Source organism: Neolamprologus brichardi, chromosome 5 (genome assembly GCF_056152115.1).
Source record: "Neolamprologus brichardi isolate AB-2024 chromosome 5, ASM5615211v1, whole genome shotgun sequence".
In the NCBI taxonomy this organism is placed as follows: domain Eukaryota; kingdom Metazoa; phylum Chordata; class Actinopteri; order Cichliformes; family Cichlidae; genus Neolamprologus; species Neolamprologus brichardi.
In genome coordinates this window covers 29,243,440-29,264,291 of record NC_142108.1, presented here as the reverse complement: position 1 = coordinate 29,264,291, position 20,852 = coordinate 29,243,440, and the positions used below count along the sequence as shown (strand labels likewise).

Here is a 20,852-nt window from a genome sequence, read left to right as displayed (position 1 = left end):
CGATATTCAAGACTGATACGGGTTCTGTTCTATTTTTACCCGGTTTGGGAATTACTGAAATAACTGCTCGTTTCCAGGATGGTGGTATCTCACCCCCTGTAAGCACATGGTTAAAGCAATGCCTCAGCAGAGGGGTTACTAGATCTCTGGAATGTTTATACCACTCTGCCAGGTAGCCATCCTCACCGGCCATCTTATTACCTTTCAATTTTGAAATGGCCTTGTTAATCTCCTCCGCAGTTATTGTTTGTGTTAATCTTTTATTTTGTTCCTATCGATGGTAAATCAAGTGAAGAAAGAAATACATTAACAGAGGGCACATCTATCCTGTGTGGTTCTGCGTACAGTCGGGTATAATAGGTCAGAAAAGATTATTTCATGCTTTTCATGTCATAACATATCTTATCATTTGCTGGGTTTTTAATTTTCTGAATAAATCTGTCAGTCTGCTGTTTCCGTATCCTCCAAGCAAGGAGTCTCTTAGATTTGGGACCATTTTCATAATAATTCTGCTTAATGAATTTAGCCCTTTTCTCTATTTGGTCATCATATAACCTATTTAATATCTGTTGTGTTTCTTTAACTTGTGATAACGTGTCATCATTGTTACTTTTCATATGTTCTGATTCTAGGTGTTTCAGACTCGTAGTAAGGTCTTTTAAAAACTTCTCTTTTTCCTTTTTTTTGTATGAGGACCACAAAATTTGCTTCCCTCTAAGAACTGCCTTCGCTGCATCCCATAAAATACTAGGAGAAACATCACAATTGTTATTGTAGTCCATGTATTCCTTAAATTATTCTTTTACAAACTTTTCGAATTCTACATCATTTAGTAGACTAGTATTAAGCATGGTCCGAAATATCTCTCACCCCTATATCACAATTTATAATTCTATGCTTATCAAAGTGTGACATAAAAAAGTCCAGTCTTGAATACAAATGGTGGGAATGTGAAAAAAAAAAGTATATTTCTTTTCCAGTGAGTGTGCATCCCTCCACACGTCAACCAGCCCCAATTCCTTAAGCATTCTTTTAACATATACTGCTTCTGGTTGTAACAATTTAGTTTTGCTGGACGTGACCAGAAACGGATTCAAGTGAATATTCCAATCTCCACCGCATATTAATATGTCTGATGTTTCTGTTGCAATTAATTCAGAAAGGGTCCTGATTAAATGTTTATCAGTCCCTGGTGGTCTGTACACGTTAAACAATGTAACTTCCTTGTGATCTATGTACCCTTTAACCAGTATATAACGCCCCTCCTTATCTCTGATTTGTGAGGAAAGTTGGAAATGTACTTTGTCAGACAATAAGATTGGTGTCGGGGAGGGACAGTTCCTTCTTTATAAAATTCTCCATGAATTTGAGCATGTTGTCCCCTTCTTCACCCTCTGGTATCCCATGAACACGCATGTTATTCCTGCGAGACCGGGCTTCCAGGTCGGACAGACGTGTCTGGAGGTCTTCTTGTAACTGGAGAGTATGGCCGAGCACGTATTTAAGGTCGACTGTGACCTCCTCCACCTCGGTTACTCTCTGTTCGACCTCCTCGATCCTGCTTGTTACCTCTTTCATGTCCATGACAATTTCCTCGAACCGTTCCCCCACTTCTTTCCTAAACTCCAACATTTCTGTTTTTACAAGTCCAGTCTTTTCCGCTATTTCACTTTTTAAATTATCCTGGACTTTTTTAAGCTCAGCAAGAATGTTAGCTTCAATTGCCTCCATAGCTCCGAGTAGCTTTAGCTTGCTAGCACCGTCAACTTCTTTCAGTGAAAAAACTCCTTCCTCCGCACTTTCTTGACGAATTCCTCTTGTCTTTCTCTTGTTACCCCCTGGCATACTACTATGAATATTTTTAGTTGTGTTATAACGTGTCAGTTTTCAAGGGGTAACCAGACCGCCCGGGAGCTGAAAGATTATGCTGCAACCAGCTTCCCCACCATCCGGAAGTCTCCAGCTTCAGATGTTTGATCTGGTAGATTTGTACACCAGATGCCCCTCCAACCTCATAAAAACTTAAAATAGCTGACTAAATGTGAAGGAAACTTTCAGTCACTGCATGTGAGTCATATGTCATCCCCTTCAGTAGGTTAGCCTATAGTGACAGCTAGACACTTTGTTATGACCTAAAGGTGAGTCTGACAAGACATCAACAACCTCACTGTCCTCTTAGTCAACCCACAGGCCTCCACTGTAAACCTGTAAAGTGTATGGCTGACTCTTGCTAGCATCAAGTTTAGCATAAAGCCAGAAACCAAATTAATACTGTTTAGCTGCAGTGATAGGATGATATATCTTTTAGTAAGTTTATAGAAAGGGTTCAGATAATTGGTATTGTAGTTTATATCCCTACATTATATTTACTTTGGAAATTTGGTCATTGTGTAATGACCAATAATCCTTCTTTTACATTTTTTAAAGGAACCTAATATTTTGACATGAACAAAGTGTTATTAATAAAACTAAAAAAACGGCTGTAAATTTCCTGATTAATTGAATAATCAGGCCGATCATGTCTTGAAGACCTCATATTGCCCCAATAGAGCACTTTGCTCTACACTGCAGGCTTACTTGTGGTTCCATTCTTCCAGTAGAATGGGAGAGCGTTTAGCTTAGAGGCGCCTCTCTTTTGTGGAATGAGCTCCCAGTTTGGATTCAGGAGAGCGTAGCCTTTTCTACTTTTAAGATTAGCTTAATTCCTTTTTGAAAAACCATATTGTTATGGCTGTATCAGGTGATCCTGAGTCCCCACTTAGTTATGGGGGCTTCCGATGATGAGTGTCTTCTTCGCTCATGTTTTTTCATTCACTCATGTTTATGCACCAATCATTAATTTAATCATTAGTTATTATTAATTTCTTGCTCTCTTCCACAGTATATCTTTTGTCCTGTCATCCTCCCCTCTCCCCAACTGGTCATGGCAGATGGCTGTCCCTCCCTGAGTATGGTTTTGATGAAAGTTTTTTTCTGTTAAAATTTTGTTTTTTCTTCTCTCTGTCACCAAATGCTAGTTCATAGAGATGTCTGATTATTGCACGGTCTTTTCCTTACAATATAAAGTACCTTGAGGCAACAGTTGTTGTGATTTGGCGCTATTTAAATAAAAGTGAATTAAATTGAATTGAAATGTGGAAAAGAACTGCCCATGGGAAAAAAAATACAAACCCTACATTTTCCACAGCATAAAAGTCTTCTCTGTTGTGCTATGTCCTCAGTATGTCCAAAATGCTCATCAGCTTTATATTAACGACTTGAAGGGAATTAGACTACCGGTGTGATTTCCATATGCTAGTATGGACTAGTGAAAATCTACAAGGAAGCTACAAAGTTTTATAATTAGCTTTCTACAGTGAAGCAATGACATCAAAGAGTAGAGTTCCTTTAGTACTGATTTGAAATATATGTTGTTTTTGTTGGTGTGTATTAGTATTTTTTGATAATGTCTATACCAGTGACCTAGCCAATAAAAGAAATAGCACACCTTGTCCAAATGTGGAGAATCTATTTCCCCCCAAAAGTGTCAGGAATATCGTTTAAAGATTTTAGGAAAAAACATCTATAATGTCATGCTCAGCAGGTGTACAGGATTTGCGTCTTTCCCATCTTCTTCTTGGAAATTTGTTGTGCACTTTTGCACCCCCGGTTATTTTTTGTGAGTGACATCCTGACTCTGACCTTTAGTTTGCAGAGAACAACTTAGCTAAGCGTAGTGCATGTGTGTGTGTCTGTGTGTGTGTTTTTCAAGCTGCCAACTTGAATCACTCCAGTGAGGATAGACTGACAGAAGGATGGGTATAGCCAGCCTGAGGGGAGAGAAATTGCATCATTCCTCCAGAATGATGATCCATGTATGTGTGTGTCTGTGTGTGTGTGCGCGCGTGTGCCCACATGAGTGTATGTTTGTTCATGTCTATGTGTGCAAGAAAAAAGGGGAAAAAGCTCATAGGACTTCTTTATAACATCTTATAATCATCTAGGGCTCCCCCTCCTAGGACCTGGCGTCCACATATGTGGACATCACATTTTGGGTTATTTAGACCAAAATACTCAATTTTGCTCTACAAGGGCCTGATATCCACTTACGAGGACATTATACTGCCACTCATATGTGGCTCTTATTTTTCTTAGAAACAAAAATCAGGTTAAAAAAAAATCTGATAATTCTTTGTTTTTACATTAATCAGGTCCCAATCAGCCCAAATATCAAAGAGAAATTAAAAATGCATGCCGTGGAAGAGTTCGGGTCTTAGGAGGTTAAGCAACCTTGGTGATGTAAATAAGTCTCTGCAGCTAATTGATGTAGAAAAATTATGCTTTTAAAAATCTTTTTGACATAGTAAACCTAAACCAAACCAAGCAATATCTTTACCTAAACTTAACCAGACAGAGAATTTAAACTGAAGTGAACACTGAGAGAACGTAAAGCCTAAGTTTGATTTTAAACTGGATTTTAATTCTAGACTTTGAGAGCATGTAAAATAATGTACTCTGATATTAGCCACTTGTAGACATTTCAAACTTCTGTTGTAAGAAACAGTCTAAGCTAATGTACTTAACAAGGTACAGTGAGGGAAATAATTATTTGATCATCTGCTGAATTTGTAAGTTCCCTCACTTGCAAAGAAATGAAATTTATGATAGTTTAATTTTAGTATAAAAAGACAAAATATGCACCACACCGGTTAAAGTCAATAAATAAATAAATCTTGTTTTTTTTTTCATTCCAACTTCTGCAATACTATGGACCAGAGAGCTGTCAAAGGACATCAGGGACAAAAAGTGTCCCTGATGTTTTGTCCCTGACTGGGACAAAACAGTCAGGGACTGTGTAGGCTTGTGTTACAGCCTACACAAGGCTCACTGCAGCCTTGTGCAGGCTGTAACTCGCTGCAGTGAGTTGGTGATAAGGTGTCAGATGTTGGTTTGATAATTCGGAAATAGGAGAAATATAAAATGATCATCAGTCTGGAGCTCCATGCAAGCTCTTTACTTATGGGGTGAGGATAATCATGAGAAAGGTGGTAGATTAGGCCAAAAAAAACAGCTTTTTAGCGATCACTAGACCACCATCGGTGACGGATTGAAATCTTGCAGCGCCCACAAGTTCCTCCCTGCTCAAGAAGGCACATATACAGTCTGGTCTTAAGTTTGCCAGTGAGCATCTAAATGATTCAGAAGATATTTGGGAGAAAGTGTTGTGGTCAGATGAAGCCAAAATCAAGCTCTTTGCCATCAGTTTGACGTTGTGTATTTAAAGAAAGGAAAACGCTAAGTATGACCCACAGAAGATCATCACCACATTCAACCACCAAGGTGGAAACATTTTAAGATGAGCCTACCGGACAACTTCACTGCAACTTCAGGAGAATCTCCTTCCCTAAGACAAAACAATGAAAGTTGGTCTTCTAGAATAGAATGACCCAAAGCATACTGCCAGGCAACGGAAGAGAGGTAAAAGAAGAAGTGCAACAAAGAAGTTTTAAGGTCATGGAGTGGCCTGGCCAGTCTCCAGAACTCAATCCTATACAAAATCTGTGGAGGGAGCTGAAGCTTTGAGTTCCCAAGTGACAGCCAAGGAAGGGGTTAAGAGTTAAGGGAGCTAAGAGAGATCCATTTAGTCAAGAGATGGAGAGTGTGCTTTTGTTACCTTCTTACAATTTCTTTTTTCCTATTTGTCACATTTTATAAAGAGGAAACACTGCTCTGAAAAATGCTTTCATGGTTTGTTTGTTTTTTAGATGGTAGAGGGAAAACAAAAAAAAAAAAAGATTTTTTTTTTTAATTGCAGACTTGTTGTGCCAACATTTGTGGAACTGAATGAACACAAGATGGCAACACTTCACACATGCATTTCTCTCCTGAGATTCTAATTTAGAAATTCAGGAGGAGGTTGAGTCTGGAGGAAACATATCAAGTGGTGGAAGCGTGTGCTCACTTTTATTGGATAACTTTCACAGTCTGGACCAATGAAACTTTTATTTTTCCTTTTTTTTTCTTTTTTATTATAACTGAAATATTGATACCGCCAAAGTATCCAGCAGTATATTTCCACTGACTGTCGGTGTATTTGTCTTCAGGAAGATTCAGAATGGGGAGGAAAAGGCAAAAACAGACAGATAAAAAAGAAGGAGAAAATGGATGATGGAAGCAATATCAAGGCACAGGCTTGCATTATTCCTCGGTTTTACGACAAATACTTAATGAAAATCCCTGCAAGGGTGATAGAGGCCTGTATTTAATTAAGCCTTTATAAAAAATTAACCAGGGAGGCCAGGGCGATTTCCCCTCTCCTCTGGTCTGTTGAGTAGATTGAACCACAGTTACACTGCATAGACAGCTCTGAATTATAATTTTAGATAGAAGGTGAGTGAGAGGGAGAGGGAGCTGGAGCAAGCAGGTCTAATGCTCACTAAAGAGCCAAAGGGGAGTTTAGGATGGGGGACCAATGCATCTCCTATTGCTACCCCTGGAATGTCTTCTAATCACATTAGGGGAAACTATAGCTCTGATTTATAAGGGCTCTTTTAAGTTCACTTTTCAGCCACAGCACCTCCATGTCTCTATATTTAAGAGTCTTTGAATGACTTTGATCTCCTAATTTGGGCGTCACATCCTGTGAAGGGCACAATGTGCAGAAAAGGTGTAAATCATCACAGGAACTCTGGTGTCTTTTTTTTCCACCACACTGATGATGGCTAGTCTGCAGGGAGTAGTTAGAAGGACCACCCTAAGAGAAGAAAAGTCAGTGGATGAATAAAATACACATATTTCTTATGGTCATGGTTGATGACCAAATATCATTTGGAGGTTGTCCATTTTTAACCCTTTTCTCAGCAGTTAAGACAAAATCATAAAAATAAGATACCTGGCAAATATGTGACAGAATAATCTCAACTTGGACAAGGATCACTTCAGATATTTTTTCTAAACTTGCAACAGTTTCTAATACTTTGAGGTGTCATCAAGTGTGGTGTGTCAGCCATGTGATAACAAGTGGTTAAACAGGACTGTAATCGCTGTCGTGGGTCAAGGACAGTTTTGCAGTTTGATTTGGTTGGCCCCGATCGTCAGACTGCTAGGACGGGGTGAGCAGATTTTGCCTGAGGTTCACAGATAGCTTTGTTGTCTGTTTCAAAATGTTCAGTTAAAGTAGAAAGGTTTGAATTAGCCTGCGTTCAAATGCACTCCAACAAAACAGTACTTGATTGCAATCTGAATAAATTAATACAACACTCGTAAAGTAATAGCTAATAAAAGGAAAACAACAGCAGTAGCAAGTTCATTACATTAAAGTGGATTTCTTTTCAACTCAGAGTTTTTAATATATAAATATATGTAATATTTATATATTAAAAAGTTAATCAGTTTTTGTGTTTTAAACAAATTATGACTTTTATAAGCATTCAGCTCACATTGAATGGTACCCAAAGCATTCAGGTTTGGGTACTAACAATGACTATTAGTGCCCAAACCTTAATAGAAAACTATACTTTTGATAATATAACTAGTTGTTATGGAGAAAACAAAATAAACATTCATTCAGTGAATTATTGTCGATCGTGGCTCAAGAGTTGGGCGTTCGCCTTGTAATCGGAAGGTTGCCGGTTCGAGTCCCGGCTTGGACAGTCTCGGTCGTTGTGTCCTTGGGCAAGACACTTCACCCGTTGCCTACTGGTGGTCAGAGGGCCCGGTGGCGCCAGTGTCCCGCAGCCTCGCCTCTTTCAGTGCGCCCCAGGGTGGCTGTGGCTACAATGTAGCTTGCCATCACCAGTGTGTGAATGTGTGTGTGAATGGGTGGATGACAGGTTGTGTAAAGCGCTTTGGGGTCCTTAGGGACTAGTAAAGCGCTATACAAATACAGGCCGTTTACCATTTACCATCATCAATATGCAACTTGATCATGACACTAACAAAACATTTTTTAGAAATTTTACGGTATGTACCACATTGCATAGTTGTAAAAGATGGAATGCGTGTGTGTGTTTTATTGAAGTCATCACTCTCAAAACTGCTCTGGTTTTTTTTTACAGATCCATACAGACTCTGATGATGGTGAGGGCAACATCAAATATACTATCTCTGGAGAAGGAGCTGGATCGATCTTCATCATTGATGAGCTTACAGGAGACATACATGCCACAGAGAGACTAGACCGAGAGGAAAAGGCTTTTTACACTCTTAGGGCTCAGGCCCGGGACCGGCTCTCTAATGATCCCCTTGAGCCAGAGTCAGAGTTTGTCATCAAGGTCCAGGACATCAATGACAGTGAACCCAAGTTCTTGGAAGGACCCTATATTGGCAGCGTGGCAGAGTTGTCACCCATAGGTAAGCTTGAAAATGTCTAGCGCAGTCAGACAAGAACCATTTGGATCACTGTTTGAGGCTCTGTACATAGCAAAGCCCCAGGGTGCCTGTAATGTATGGAATTGCAAGTTTTACTGCAGCTATTTTCATGATACATAAGTAGGGTGTGTGAGCTTTTTTTATGGGCTCAAGGGAAGGCGTAGAGTGCCAGGAAGAGCAATATGTTAAAATTCTCCTCCACAAGAGAGATGGATATATGAAAAAGCAGACATGTAAGATAGCTATGTTAAATGAAAATGGATTTAGAGTCACTGAATTTACTCTCGATAGTAGGAAGTAGAAAAGGAAAGAAACAGTGCAGGCATATAAAGAAAGTAGAGGCAAACAAATTGCATCACTCCCAGATAAGCTGTGTTCTAACACTGTTTTGAGGCAAATGATAAAAGGAAGAACAAGAGGGAAAGAGCAACATAGGAACGGTGCTCCAGGAGTGCGGTTAATGGAGAGAGTACACTGTCAGTAAAAATGACACTACAATACTTTAAATCCTAACATGTTTTTATTGTGACCGAGTATATTAGCAGCAATCCATGGCTGCTTCAAACAATTTGCAAAATGTAAAAGACAGGTGAATGAGGGTGTCAAGGGCTTCATTAGCGTGGTATTAATGTCAAAGACAGCTGATATTTAATAGACAAAATTCTGTTTAGCTGCTAAACAACATCACCATATTTGCTCCAAAGAGTTTGTGCGATACGGGTATATGCGTCCGTGTGTTTGTGTGTGTGTGTTCATGCATATGCAGTAGAGGCAGGGGTGCTTCTTGTTTGAGTGACTCCAGGAGTGGTGCAAAATGGAATGGCTCTTTCCTGTTCAAGCCTGATTGGAATTAATTCCTGCTTCCTCAGCATGATCCAAAGCATGGGCATTTCTGCCTGCATTGCTCTCTAAAACTGAATGGCGTGTGTATGCATGCGTGTGTGAGTCGGTGAGAGAAAGGAAAGTGAAAGTTAGCAAAAACAGGAGCATGATAAAGAGAAAAGGAATAAACACAATTTCAGAAAATGATGCAAAAGCCTGGGGAGCACCGGGGAGCTGTCCTCAAGAAAGAGTGAGATGCAGCCTTAAAAGCCATGCTTGCTTAATAATAGTTTATGTAATCTTAATGAACATAACTCTTCTACCTCTGTCCCTTATTTGACCCTGCCATGTCTCACTTAGATTATATAAGAAATAAATAGACAGTTCATATTCTCATGGTTCATCCATGTGTGTTTTCTTTTGACCTGTTTGACTGGCACTCACCATTTCCCAGCTCATCACCTTTACTGCACATTTCCATGTTTTAACGACGGTAATGTCACTTAGTTTGGACGTATACTTTTATAAATGTATTATAAAAGTATAACATTTGCTATATTGATATATCTTATAATAGTTTCAGTGCTTTTTATTTTGGATAATTCTGTAGAACCCTACTTTCCACTGGATCAACAAATTTACTAATCCGCATTTTAAAATAGTTCCTAACAACATCTTACACCGGTTTGAGTAGAATCTGGTAAAACCTACAGTGTCCAGCTGTTTTAGGAAAATGTTTCTTTATGACACAAACTGGTTTTCTGCTATTTTTATTGCTTTTTGTGGCCTGTTTTTGTTTTGGGAGCAAAAGACAGTGGGGCAGAGCAATATAGAAAATAGGTTTGAGAAGGTACTAACATTGAGGGATGTACAAAATATTGACTTTCCAGGGAAAAAAAAACAAGACCTGTCTTATAAACGCTGAGAAGAAAAAGAGTTTTTATTTTGTTTGTTAATGTGTCTCAAAATCATTCAGAATTTATAGCTATCCTCTTATTTTGTTGCTGCTCTGCTACTGTTGTTTAAGGAATTCCCAGAGGAATTTTGTCGTCATGCCCTATGAGCATGTTCAACAAGTGCTGACATCTACTGTAAATTTGATTTGTCTTTTTCTTTGTGAAAAAAAAAACATTGCATGCACAGAACCTCAGTAGAATCACTTTCAAATAATTTGGATACAGCTCTTCTGATATGCTGTGATGGAAGCAGGTTGCAAGCATTAACCACACCAGTGATATGCTCACTGTGCTGTTTTATGCTCAGCCATATAGCCAAATTGCCTTGGAACACGTGAGGCCATAACAGTAAGAAAGTAATCAGGACTCAACTGCCAGAGGCATATTCATCTTTACCCCTGTCATGTCTCCCGGCACTCGTCTTTGTCATAGTCTTGAAGCCTCTCTATGCTCCCCTCGCCCCTTTTGTTAGGGCATCCTATTTGGTTGCCTATCTGTCTATCCTTAGTATACTTAGTATGCTCAGCATTTTCTTTCTTAAAAATAACCCTTTTTCACCCAGTGAGCAGTGTTTGTTAAGGAGAACTGCAATAATTAGAAGTACTGAAGCTGATGATGAAGCATGAAGGTCTGAGCTCTACGTTGTCCTGTGGAAAATGTGTGTCTAATGAAATTGCTGTATTAAATCAGATTTGTTGCGTATGGATGATTGAATGTTGTTCATAGAATCATGCATATGTTTATGATGGAACAGAAAAGGGAGCATGGAAACCTACAGGTGTGCTCCAATTCATGCTGCATGCATTACTAGCAAGTTGAGGACAGTCAAACTTCCATCTGTCTTTTTGTTTTTTGTTTTCTGCCCTTACAAATGCGCAAGAATGAGTCGCGTTAAATAATATTAAAATTCTGCATTTCTGAAATCATTTAGCAGTGATTGTTCACCACCATTAACTCTAACTGCAGAATATGTGGCAGAGTTGGTTTGGGGCTGCATTCATCTGAGCTCAGTTTTGTAGAAAAGTTGCGTACTGTCACACCTACAGTAATGCAGATCTGTAATATTCACAGTGTACATAAAAATAACCTTTAAAAATAGCCTTCTTTTTTCTAAGTTCTTTAAGTCCAAAGCAGACAAAGAACTTATTGTATTTTGAAGTTAAAACTAAACATTATAGGTCAGTTTGATTAATGGCTTCTCACTTACAAACTTACAGGTCATCATTCTCTTTATAGCTCACCCTCCACTGTATTTTCTGAATCAAAGTGGAGCTATAATAAATGTAAATCAACTGCAATGTTAAAAGCTAATGTTGCCTCACGTCCATTTGCAAGGTAATATTGGCGGTACGGGTCTGTCCATTTTAAGTACCTATCCTTCCATTATAAAATTATATGTATTATATCTTTGGCAAAAAGCCCTGCGCCTACCTAAAAGTACCAGCAAATTTAGTGAGTGTACTTAAAATAAAATAGTAGGTTAAGATACTAATCAAGAGGTAAATATAACTTAAAATCATTTTGTATTATTATTTGTTGTTTTCTAAAGCATATTATAAAGGTTGAAGAAAAATGTTACAAATATTACAAAAATACCAAAATAAATGACACTGATCCTGCTCAAGACTTAAGATGTGAAATCTTCTCATCTTACTAACAATGTGAGATTTGAGTTGATTCTTTTTCACAAAACTCTTTGTTGATTCCATTTGACTTTGTTTTTTGAGGACTCTTAGAACATGTTATGGCATAACTATTACATGTTGTAACAATAACATCAATTAAAGTCTTAGATGAGAAAGACGTCCATAATTTTACTGAGTGGTTCCTCAGGGCTAGTTCCAGACACTGGCAGCCCCCTTTTTGATTCTGGAGGAGGGAACCAATGCACTGATGCATTACTCCTGAGAAAGGTGAGTTTGTCCTGCCTGCATAGATTTATCCAGTCTCCTAGAGACAGAAAAGGCAGAGAAGGAGGATTCTTGAAATGGAACACCAGCTGTCTTGTGATGTCACCTTTGATTGGAGGTGAGTTCTGTCCATCTAGTTTACAAGTGCTCTAGCCCTTAGCCACCAAAGTGCAGACCTGCAATATACAAACAACTGTTGAAGAGCAGAAAAGAAACTGTCTGTAACTTTCTGCTGAGGCCCCACTCTCATGCCCTGTTGGTTAGGACTTGGTTTTGCAAAAGAGGTTGGTTGCACCTATAGCTGTAGCATCTGGCTAGAAAGACAATCTAGCATGGCTTTAAGGAAAGATCAGAGTTAAACTAGAGCTATTTGTCAAGTTCCTCAGCCTAGCACAATCACGGGAATTGGTTAGAACTAGCTAGCCTGACTGCGTGCAATAATAATAATAATCCACACACAAACTGCGTTTTTTTGTGAGATTTTGTGAAAACTCAGTTTTTGCGTTTACGTGTGGACGAGGAATACTGAGTTCGTCACGAGACGTCAAGGGTATGTACCTTTTTTCATGTGACGCTGTGGGCCACGTTATTGTTTACATGAGATGAATTTCTACAATGGCGGATATAGACAAAATACTGCTAATCTTACTATCTGCAGTTTTTACACGCTTACATATACACACGCAGTTACTGTCCCTCCATTTAGAAAGGCAAAAGCATCACGGTGTAATTATTTTACGTGTTATTGTTTTTTTTTCCTGTGTAATAATATTCAACATTGCTATCAATACATTTTTCAAATAGTGCCTCTCTGTGCAAAATGGGTTCAGAAAAATAAACAACTGTGGGATTCTGTTTGTCCGTGATTTGGACAGCCCAACGCGTGCTCCCAATGTAGGGGAAACGAATTCTGTCGCAGAGTCCTACCTCGGCACTTGTGCAGGTGAAGCCAAAGGCAAGATATGCTTCATCATATTTTCTAGTATTTGGCTTAGAATGAAGTTGGTTTAGAAACATATTTGGTGATGCTTCATCTTCTGCTTTGCATTTGTGTGGGAGCCCCGTCAAAAACCTGTACATTATGCTAGCAGTGTCCAAGCGCTTTTTTTTTCTTTTTTCTTTTTTTTTATTCATACCGTGCCCCCACCCCCCACCCCCCTCTGCAATGGCTCTGCGCCCCCCACTTTGGGGAACTCTGGCCTAAGGAATACATAGCATTGTAATGCTTGTAATGTTGCTGTCATAGCAATAGTCTTTTGAAAATAATTACCTACTTTTGTAATGATAATATTTTTTTCCATTTTTCATTTATTTTATTTTATTTTAGTCTTTATTTGGTGCCAGTTGAATCTATCTATTGTTAAAGTTTTTTTTCTTTTATTTTGTTTTTTAAATTCTGCATTTTAATTTCAATCCTAGCTAGCGAGACAAAAACATAAGAACTTATTGAGACAGGTGAGAACTACCTCGGAAATGGTGTTATTAATATTGCAAAACCCACACAGTGAGGTTCAGTGTCAATCTGGAAAGTTAGAAGTGGGAAAATACTTGTGTTGCTTTAGGCATTGTTTGTCTTCTGGTAATCGATGTTATAATAGGATTTTGGACTGGGAATTTACCTTTATACATCAAGTTTAATATGATGCTTATGAAGGTGGTTTACATATGATGGTGTGATCGGCTAATGTTTGTGTTTTGTGAAGCCTCATCATCAATAGCCGGATTGGATCCATCTCTTTTTTCTTTGCATTCCCCAGCCATTGAGAGTGTTTAAATATTTATGTACATAGCTTTGAGCTAAGACTGAAAAGTTTTACAGACACAGAGGCTTAAATAGTGTTAGACTAATATGGTGCAACTCTTTGACAATACTACATAGCTGTATAGTTTTGTATCTTCTACACTTATGCAGTTGATTGAGCTTTTAGATCTAGTACATATACTGCAGAGACATTATTAGCTGTGGCACCCCAAGCTAATACTTATGCTTCACACGCCCAGCTAATATTGAAGTAATAAAGACAGGCCTTTTCCAATTTGAAATCAGTATTACATCGTGTTACAACATGCATACTAAGACATCCAATACTCCTTTTCTTTCTGTCTTTATGTGAACTGACTAACAAAGAAGCACCGTTTGTTTGGGGCGAAACCATTTAGTCACTGAGATAGTCATCTTTCCCTTCCACACAAAGGTCAGTTGGAAACGTGACGAGGAGGGTCAGATCTTAGTAGTGAATTCACTACAGGGTGAAAAGTTACCACAGAGCTAATCCTGTGATTGATGTGGTTCCATTAGAGAGGAACTCAGTATCTCTGAGTGGCATAGATGTGGCACAACATGACATCATCGTTGTAGCTTCTAACCTTCTAGCCCTGACTGACATGTTGCAGTGTCAAAAGAACAACATGCAGGCAAATAACAGAGATAGTGACCAATGCCCTCATCTTTTCCTCTAATTATCCAAACTGATGCAGTGCCAAATACAAACAACCGTAGCCTCAGTTTAAATTAGCATATCAATTGCTTAACCCCCAATTGATCGTATCTTTTAAAGATAAAATATAAAGGAAGGGCCTTTATATGGACAAATGGACAAACTACAAACTCCATTAGCCAACAAAGATTTTCTTTAAGACACTGCTATGCAGTTTAAACTGCCATCATCTGAGGCTTTGGTAAATATTTCCACACTTCACAGTATGTTGTCTGTGTAATTATTAAAGGCCTTTGCATTTTATGTTTATATCTTTTTGATATAACAGTTGCTGTTGTTGGAATATTTTATTCTTGTGACCTGTTTTTACTTTAAAAGAAGCTGTTTTGATTTCAAGTATGAAAACATGCAAAGATAGAGGACATTATCACTGTTACATAGTAAAGAATAGGCTGTGATATGTCTGTATTGGCACATTTGTTACTGTCAGACACTGTGTGTTTAACCCTTTAAAGACGGTCAGAGCGGGCACGCTCTGTTTTGCGTAACTATTTTTAAATCCCGGTAGCTCTGCAACCACATAAGCTAGCGCAATATTTTTTTTTGCATATGAAACCGGAGGAGTTGTACTTACATCTTATACCATCAGCTTGTCCTAGGTCACAGTTTCCTTCCACATATAGTTTTGCAAAAACTGCATAAAAAGCACTTGCAGCAACAAAAACATAATATTCCAGAAACACACTTTGCCGATCCGATCAGCTGTTCATAACACTTCCTACGTTGGAATAGACATCAGCGCGAACTTTTGCATGTCCGCCATTACCTGCCCGAAACCGGAAGTGACGTCATTTTTGCGGAAATGTAGTTTTCTACCATCAGGGCCTCATGAGCCTATACTGGTGTTTTTAAAAGTTATGTTTGACTTTATGACTTTCTGTGTCGTTTCTGGGATGCTTACAACTCATACTGCACTGCTGGAAATAGTTTATTTTGATACATATGCTGTTTTTTTGCAAATTTGCACTATAATATTTATTTTCGTTTTTCCTGCAGTGTATAAAAATTGGTGTATTTCAAAAATAAAACTATGAAGACATAGTGGGTGTCTTCATAGTGGTGGGAAACTATTTTGTGCAACTTTTTTGTATTTACAGTTTTGAGAGATAAGCCTCTTAAATTTCTCTAACTAGAAATATATGTTAAAAAAGCAAAAACGATTCTCAATTTTTTTGTAGTTTATTGCACTTTTTTGCAATTTATGTAATTACTATGCACTTAATGCATACATATTATTAAAATCTGGGCTATAATGGTTGTATTGATGTATAGCAACTTGAAATGCTCCCAAAAATGGCTCCACAGCATGTAAAAATATAATATAAGCTCTGGCGGACTTGGTTCTATGGTAGGTCTTAAAGGGTTAATAGATGCCTGAATTTAGATATAGAAACTGACACTGATTTAAAGTCAGAAGTAGAGAAAGAAGCATTTTGAGATGTACTTTTTGAGCCCTTTCTTGAAGGTCTCTACCTCAACTTCAAAAAATAGTTCACTTATTCTAGACTGTACACAATGAACAGAGCGACTGACATTTAAAGAGTATTTGTAGTGGATAAAGGAAAGAATAGCACCGGACATAATAAAACAGTAAAACTGAAAAAAAATTGTTAATAAAGTTCTATATTTTGGTTGACATACATTTTTAAACTCTTCCGTGACACTGAGTGTTGTTTTAGTAAAATGGTTCATAAAGATTATGGTGTAATATAAAAAAGTGATGACGCAACAAAATAAAGCAGGTAGGAGTATCTCTGTGAGGAAGACAACAGCTTCTGCCTCTCGCCTTTCTTTTTTTTTCTTTCTCTTCTTGATCTTTTGACCTTAGTCTCTCTGTTTCAATTTAATACCAGCAAAGTGGGTGTTAGAGATAAATTCCCCACTCCTTTTGCTCCCTTTGTATGTAATGCAAGTACACAAGAGGATTAGAGTAATAATCACCCTAGTGGCTGTGCAGAAGGCTGCAAATTACTGCAGTTACCATTAGGGACTCCCGAGCCTGTCGTGCTAACAGTAGATGAGACATTTAGAGCACCAGTTTCACAAGAGCAATGAGATAAGGCAGGAGCAACTTACAATCAATATCGTCTGTCAGCCACCTTTATGTATATGACTCGTAACATCCAACATTATGCGCTTAACCACAGTGTTTGAAACAATTGATTTTGGCTGATCTAAGTGTGTGTGGGTGTGTGTGTGTGTGTGTGTGAGTGGTTATTTGTATGAAGCAATGCGTAAAGCCAGGAGTGGGGGGAGGAGGGCAACAGTGTGTGTTTCAGTATGTTATGAGGCATCATGGTGTGAAATTGACTCGCGTGTTACTTTTTCGTTAGAAATAAAATCAAGCAAAGTTACTTGAAAACTGTTTTTAGTTTCCCTAAATGAACTGACTTTGTGCAAGGAAAGTGTTAATGCCGATACACCTGTCCATCCGTTTGCTTAACTAGGATGTACCCCACCACTCAGTTTGGATACAGGAAGTATCCGAATTATCCCTTTAACGGCAACCTTCAGTCCTTATTTGCCGTTTCTGCAGGACGTAAAGTTTCTGACTCGTGCTGTTGTTAAGTAGCTTGGATGCCTTCCGGTAGCAAAAGCAAGGCGAAGGAAAAAAGGGGCAAAACATTTATTTTCCATATAAATCGAAAGGTACAAAACAAATGCCTCTGGTGGGAGCTCCGTTTACATTTCCTTTATGATACAACAAAAAATAACATTAAAACGGCGACGGTCAAAAAACTGTTGCTCCACATCCTGCTCGCTTAGCTAACCTTTTACCCACACCCCTCCGCAAGCGGGCCAAATACACACCCCCTTAACGACACTTATCAACACTTTACAACAACAGACTAACAAAGCAGGATTAATTTATGGAGCACAGCCGATTACATTAAAACATAAAATGATCAAGATTATAATAGAAACTTAAAGATCTTGACAAATACTTAAATATGGCATGGACTTGGCTCCAACAATCCCTAACTTCAGTTTGATACCTTTGAAGGATTTTTTTTTCCTAGTCAGCATCATTCTAGTCAGGGAAGGCTAGTCAGCACTGTTTTTTGTATTTTTTTTTTAATGAAAGATCCAAAGTTGCCATTTTGTGTTTGATTGTTTATTTAGTTTTTGTTTTTTAAATATTTATTTATTTATTTGTTTAAAAATCAGTACAAAAGCTGGAAACTATTGAGAGGTTAAGATCTAAAGTTGACAAGCCAAAATGGCTTACAGTTTTGTCCAGTAAACAAATAATTATATGATCCTGTAAAAAATGAAAGACAAGTTCAAGGTCTAACAAAGACTAGATTTACAATCTCTGTCATAAGAGATGAAAAATATCCCTAAATCCTTGTTGAGATCTTAAAGAGGATCAATGTAAGCAGGTCATTGGTTTTTATGACATGGCAGATTTTTCTTCCCCTTATACTTCATTCTCTGCCTCACTCTCTCCCCACCTCTCTCCTAGGACGTTTATGTGGATGAGAGAGGGATGAATCACAGTAGAAGTAGTGAAGAAATAACTTTTCATGTGAAAACACCTCAGCTTTTATGGCTTTACTAAATGATCCATAATGCGGGCAGGGAGCACTCAGTCCTGCAGATTAAGGTGGGTAGGAGTGGAAAAGAGGCTCAGTGCTGCAGCCGTTAGACCACTCCGCCGAAGCTCGCACCAGTACAGCACCAGCTGAGATAGGCACAAATCTCTTTTATGAGGCCCCTTCTTAAATAGCTGTCAGTCTGGTGTCTCACACGTGGCTCACTTCGCCAACTTCCCTCACAGTAATTGAACCATCTCTCCCAGAGTGCTGAAATGGTGTGGGAAGCAATTCCGACAGGCTGTGTTGATACCATTAAACCAAACTAATGCATAAATCTAACAATATAGCTATCGTCACCCACCCTCCACTGTATTCTCTGTGCCACAATCCTCCTCGATACTAACACACCGTCGGGGCTTAGTTTTCCTCTGAATATTATTTACATTATATATGATGAATAATTTTCACCGCTAAAGTAATATTTGCAATACAGATTGAATCTTTTTTTTTCTCATCAGAAGCCTTTCAACGCCTTTTAAATAGAGAGGATGCATTCCTAAAATACTAGTTACAGTAAATATTGTAGCAGTTAACTTAATAGACTTAGCTATTAATCCCTCCTACCCTGTGGGGCATTAAGTACTTTAAAAAAGACAACAATAGAATTAGAGATTTATTAACTTTTGAATAAAGATGGGAAATAATGTGTAATAAATGGCTGCCATCCAACTCTAATTGCTTACCCATTCTGCTAGAGGCTTAAATGAATAACAAAGCTATATCCTCATTAGCTGCTCAGCAGTGAAATGTTGTAGCCCTGTCTAGTTCTCCATGGTCAGGCCAAGTCATAGTGCAAATCATAGTTAAACATTGTTGAATGTGAACATTATTAAAACAGCAACTTTACAATTTGCTGAGCCATAACCAAATAAGTCCTTACAGTTCAGGTCAGCTGAATCAAATTCAGGTTACTTCAGTTATTTTAGCTTATTTTTTAGTTGAATTCTGGTTTATTTATATAGTAGCAAATCACAAAAATAGTGATCTCATCTACAGTACTCAGGAGAAAACCCCAACAATCAAGAGACTCCCTGCGAGCAAGCATTTTTCAATGGTCGGAATTTTTCCATAGGAAGAAACCTGGGGTTGAGGGAAAAGAGACAAGAAATGAAAAGGACAGAACCCTCGAGACAACACAAAATACAGACTGGGGGAAAGAGAAAGTGAGGGTGTGTCTCTCCCGAATCCAGACTGGGACCTAGTTCCATAGAAGAGAGGCCAGATAGCTGAAGCCTCTGGCTCCAATTCTACTTTTAGAACCTCTAGGAACCACAAGTACACCAATCAGACAGAACGTTATGACCACTGGCAGGAGAAGTGAACAAGACTAATTATCTCTTCATTATGGTACTGTTAGTGGGTGGGATATATTAGGGAGCAAGTGGACATTTTGTCCTCAAAGTTGATGCGGTACAAGCAGGAAAAATAGGCAAGCAATGTGATGGATAGACGACTGGGTCAGAGAATCTTCAAAAATGCAGGTCTTGTGGGGGGACTGCAGGGTCAGTATGTATCAAAAAGTAGTTCAGTGGATGGAACGGTGGTTCCATGGGGCTGCATGTCCGCAGACCAGTTAGGGTGGACATGATGATCCCTGTCTGCTGCTGAAAACGCCAACAATGGTCACGTGAGCATCAGAACTGGACCATAAGATGGTAAATGGACAGGTTGTTATATATCACTTTTCTACTCTAACTGAGCACTCAAAGTGCTTTACACAACTTCCCTCATTCACCCATTCACACCAGCAGTTTCTTCTATGGTGGAAGAAGGTAGCCTAGTCTAATGAATAATTTTTGTTTATTTACATTACATGCATATCTGGGTCTGTCTGTGTAGCTTATCTGTACAACACCTGGCATCAACATACATTATTGGAAGAAGGCAGGCCAGCAAGAGGCACTGTGATACTTTGGGCAATGTTCTGCTGAAGCCTGGAGTCCTGCCATCTGTGTGGATTTTACTTCGATATGTACTATCTACCTAAGCTTTACAGAACATGTAAACCTTTCATGGAAACAGTATTCCTTGATGGCTGTGGTCTTTTTTAGCACGATAATGCACTTTGCCACAAAGGAAAAGTGGTTCAGGTTGAGGAATGGTTTGAGGATAACAACAATGAGCTTGAGGTGTTGCCAGTGAGGCTTCACCTGGCAACCTATAGGATTAAAGGATCTGTTGCTAACATCTTGGTACATACCACATACCACAGCATGGGTCAGGGGTCTAGTAGAGTCCATGTCTTGATGGGTCGGGTCTGTTTTGAAAGCAAAAGGGGAACCAATACAATATTAGGCTGCTGGTCATAATTTTATTGCTGACTGGTGTAATCCTGCAGCCTGAGAGAGAAGTACTCTATTAGCTTAATATGGTACAATGATGTCTTTAAGACATGATGTGGCCTGATTTTTAGGATGGATTTCAAAACATATGATCTCTCTTTCTTGTCCCCGTTAGTAGCCTCATTGCAGCCTTTTAGATTAAATGGTGGCTTTTTCAGAAACTTTTAGAACAACCTGACAATAATGAATTTCAATCATCCAGGTTAGAAGTAATGAATGTGTGAAGTGGTTTTTCAGCATCACTCGGAGGCAGGGGAGGAAAAAAGTAGCCCTACATATTTATTTAGTGTAGGCACTGAAATCTTGATCAACTCTGTTAGTGCTGTTTTATTTATAATAAGGGTGGGTGGGAGGGTGAAATGGGTAAAAGCCAAAT

At 38.6% G+C, this 20,852-nt stretch overlaps 1 protein-coding gene across 3 annotated transcripts in view; it reads left to right on the top strand.

The window, feature by feature from the left end:
* cdh22 (cadherin 22) overlaps nt 1-20,852 on the top strand; it is a 184,452-nt gene that overhangs the window by 115,335 nt on the left and 48,265 nt on the right. For all 3 annotated transcript variants that reach the window (XM_087840993.1, XM_006782772.2, XM_006782771.2), the window contains one exon: nt 8,037-8,331. In XM_087840993.1, coding sequence (XP_087697119.1) covers nt 8,037-8,331 — 295 coding nt within the window. The remainder of the gene's footprint in view (nt 1-8,036; nt 8,332-20,852) is intronic.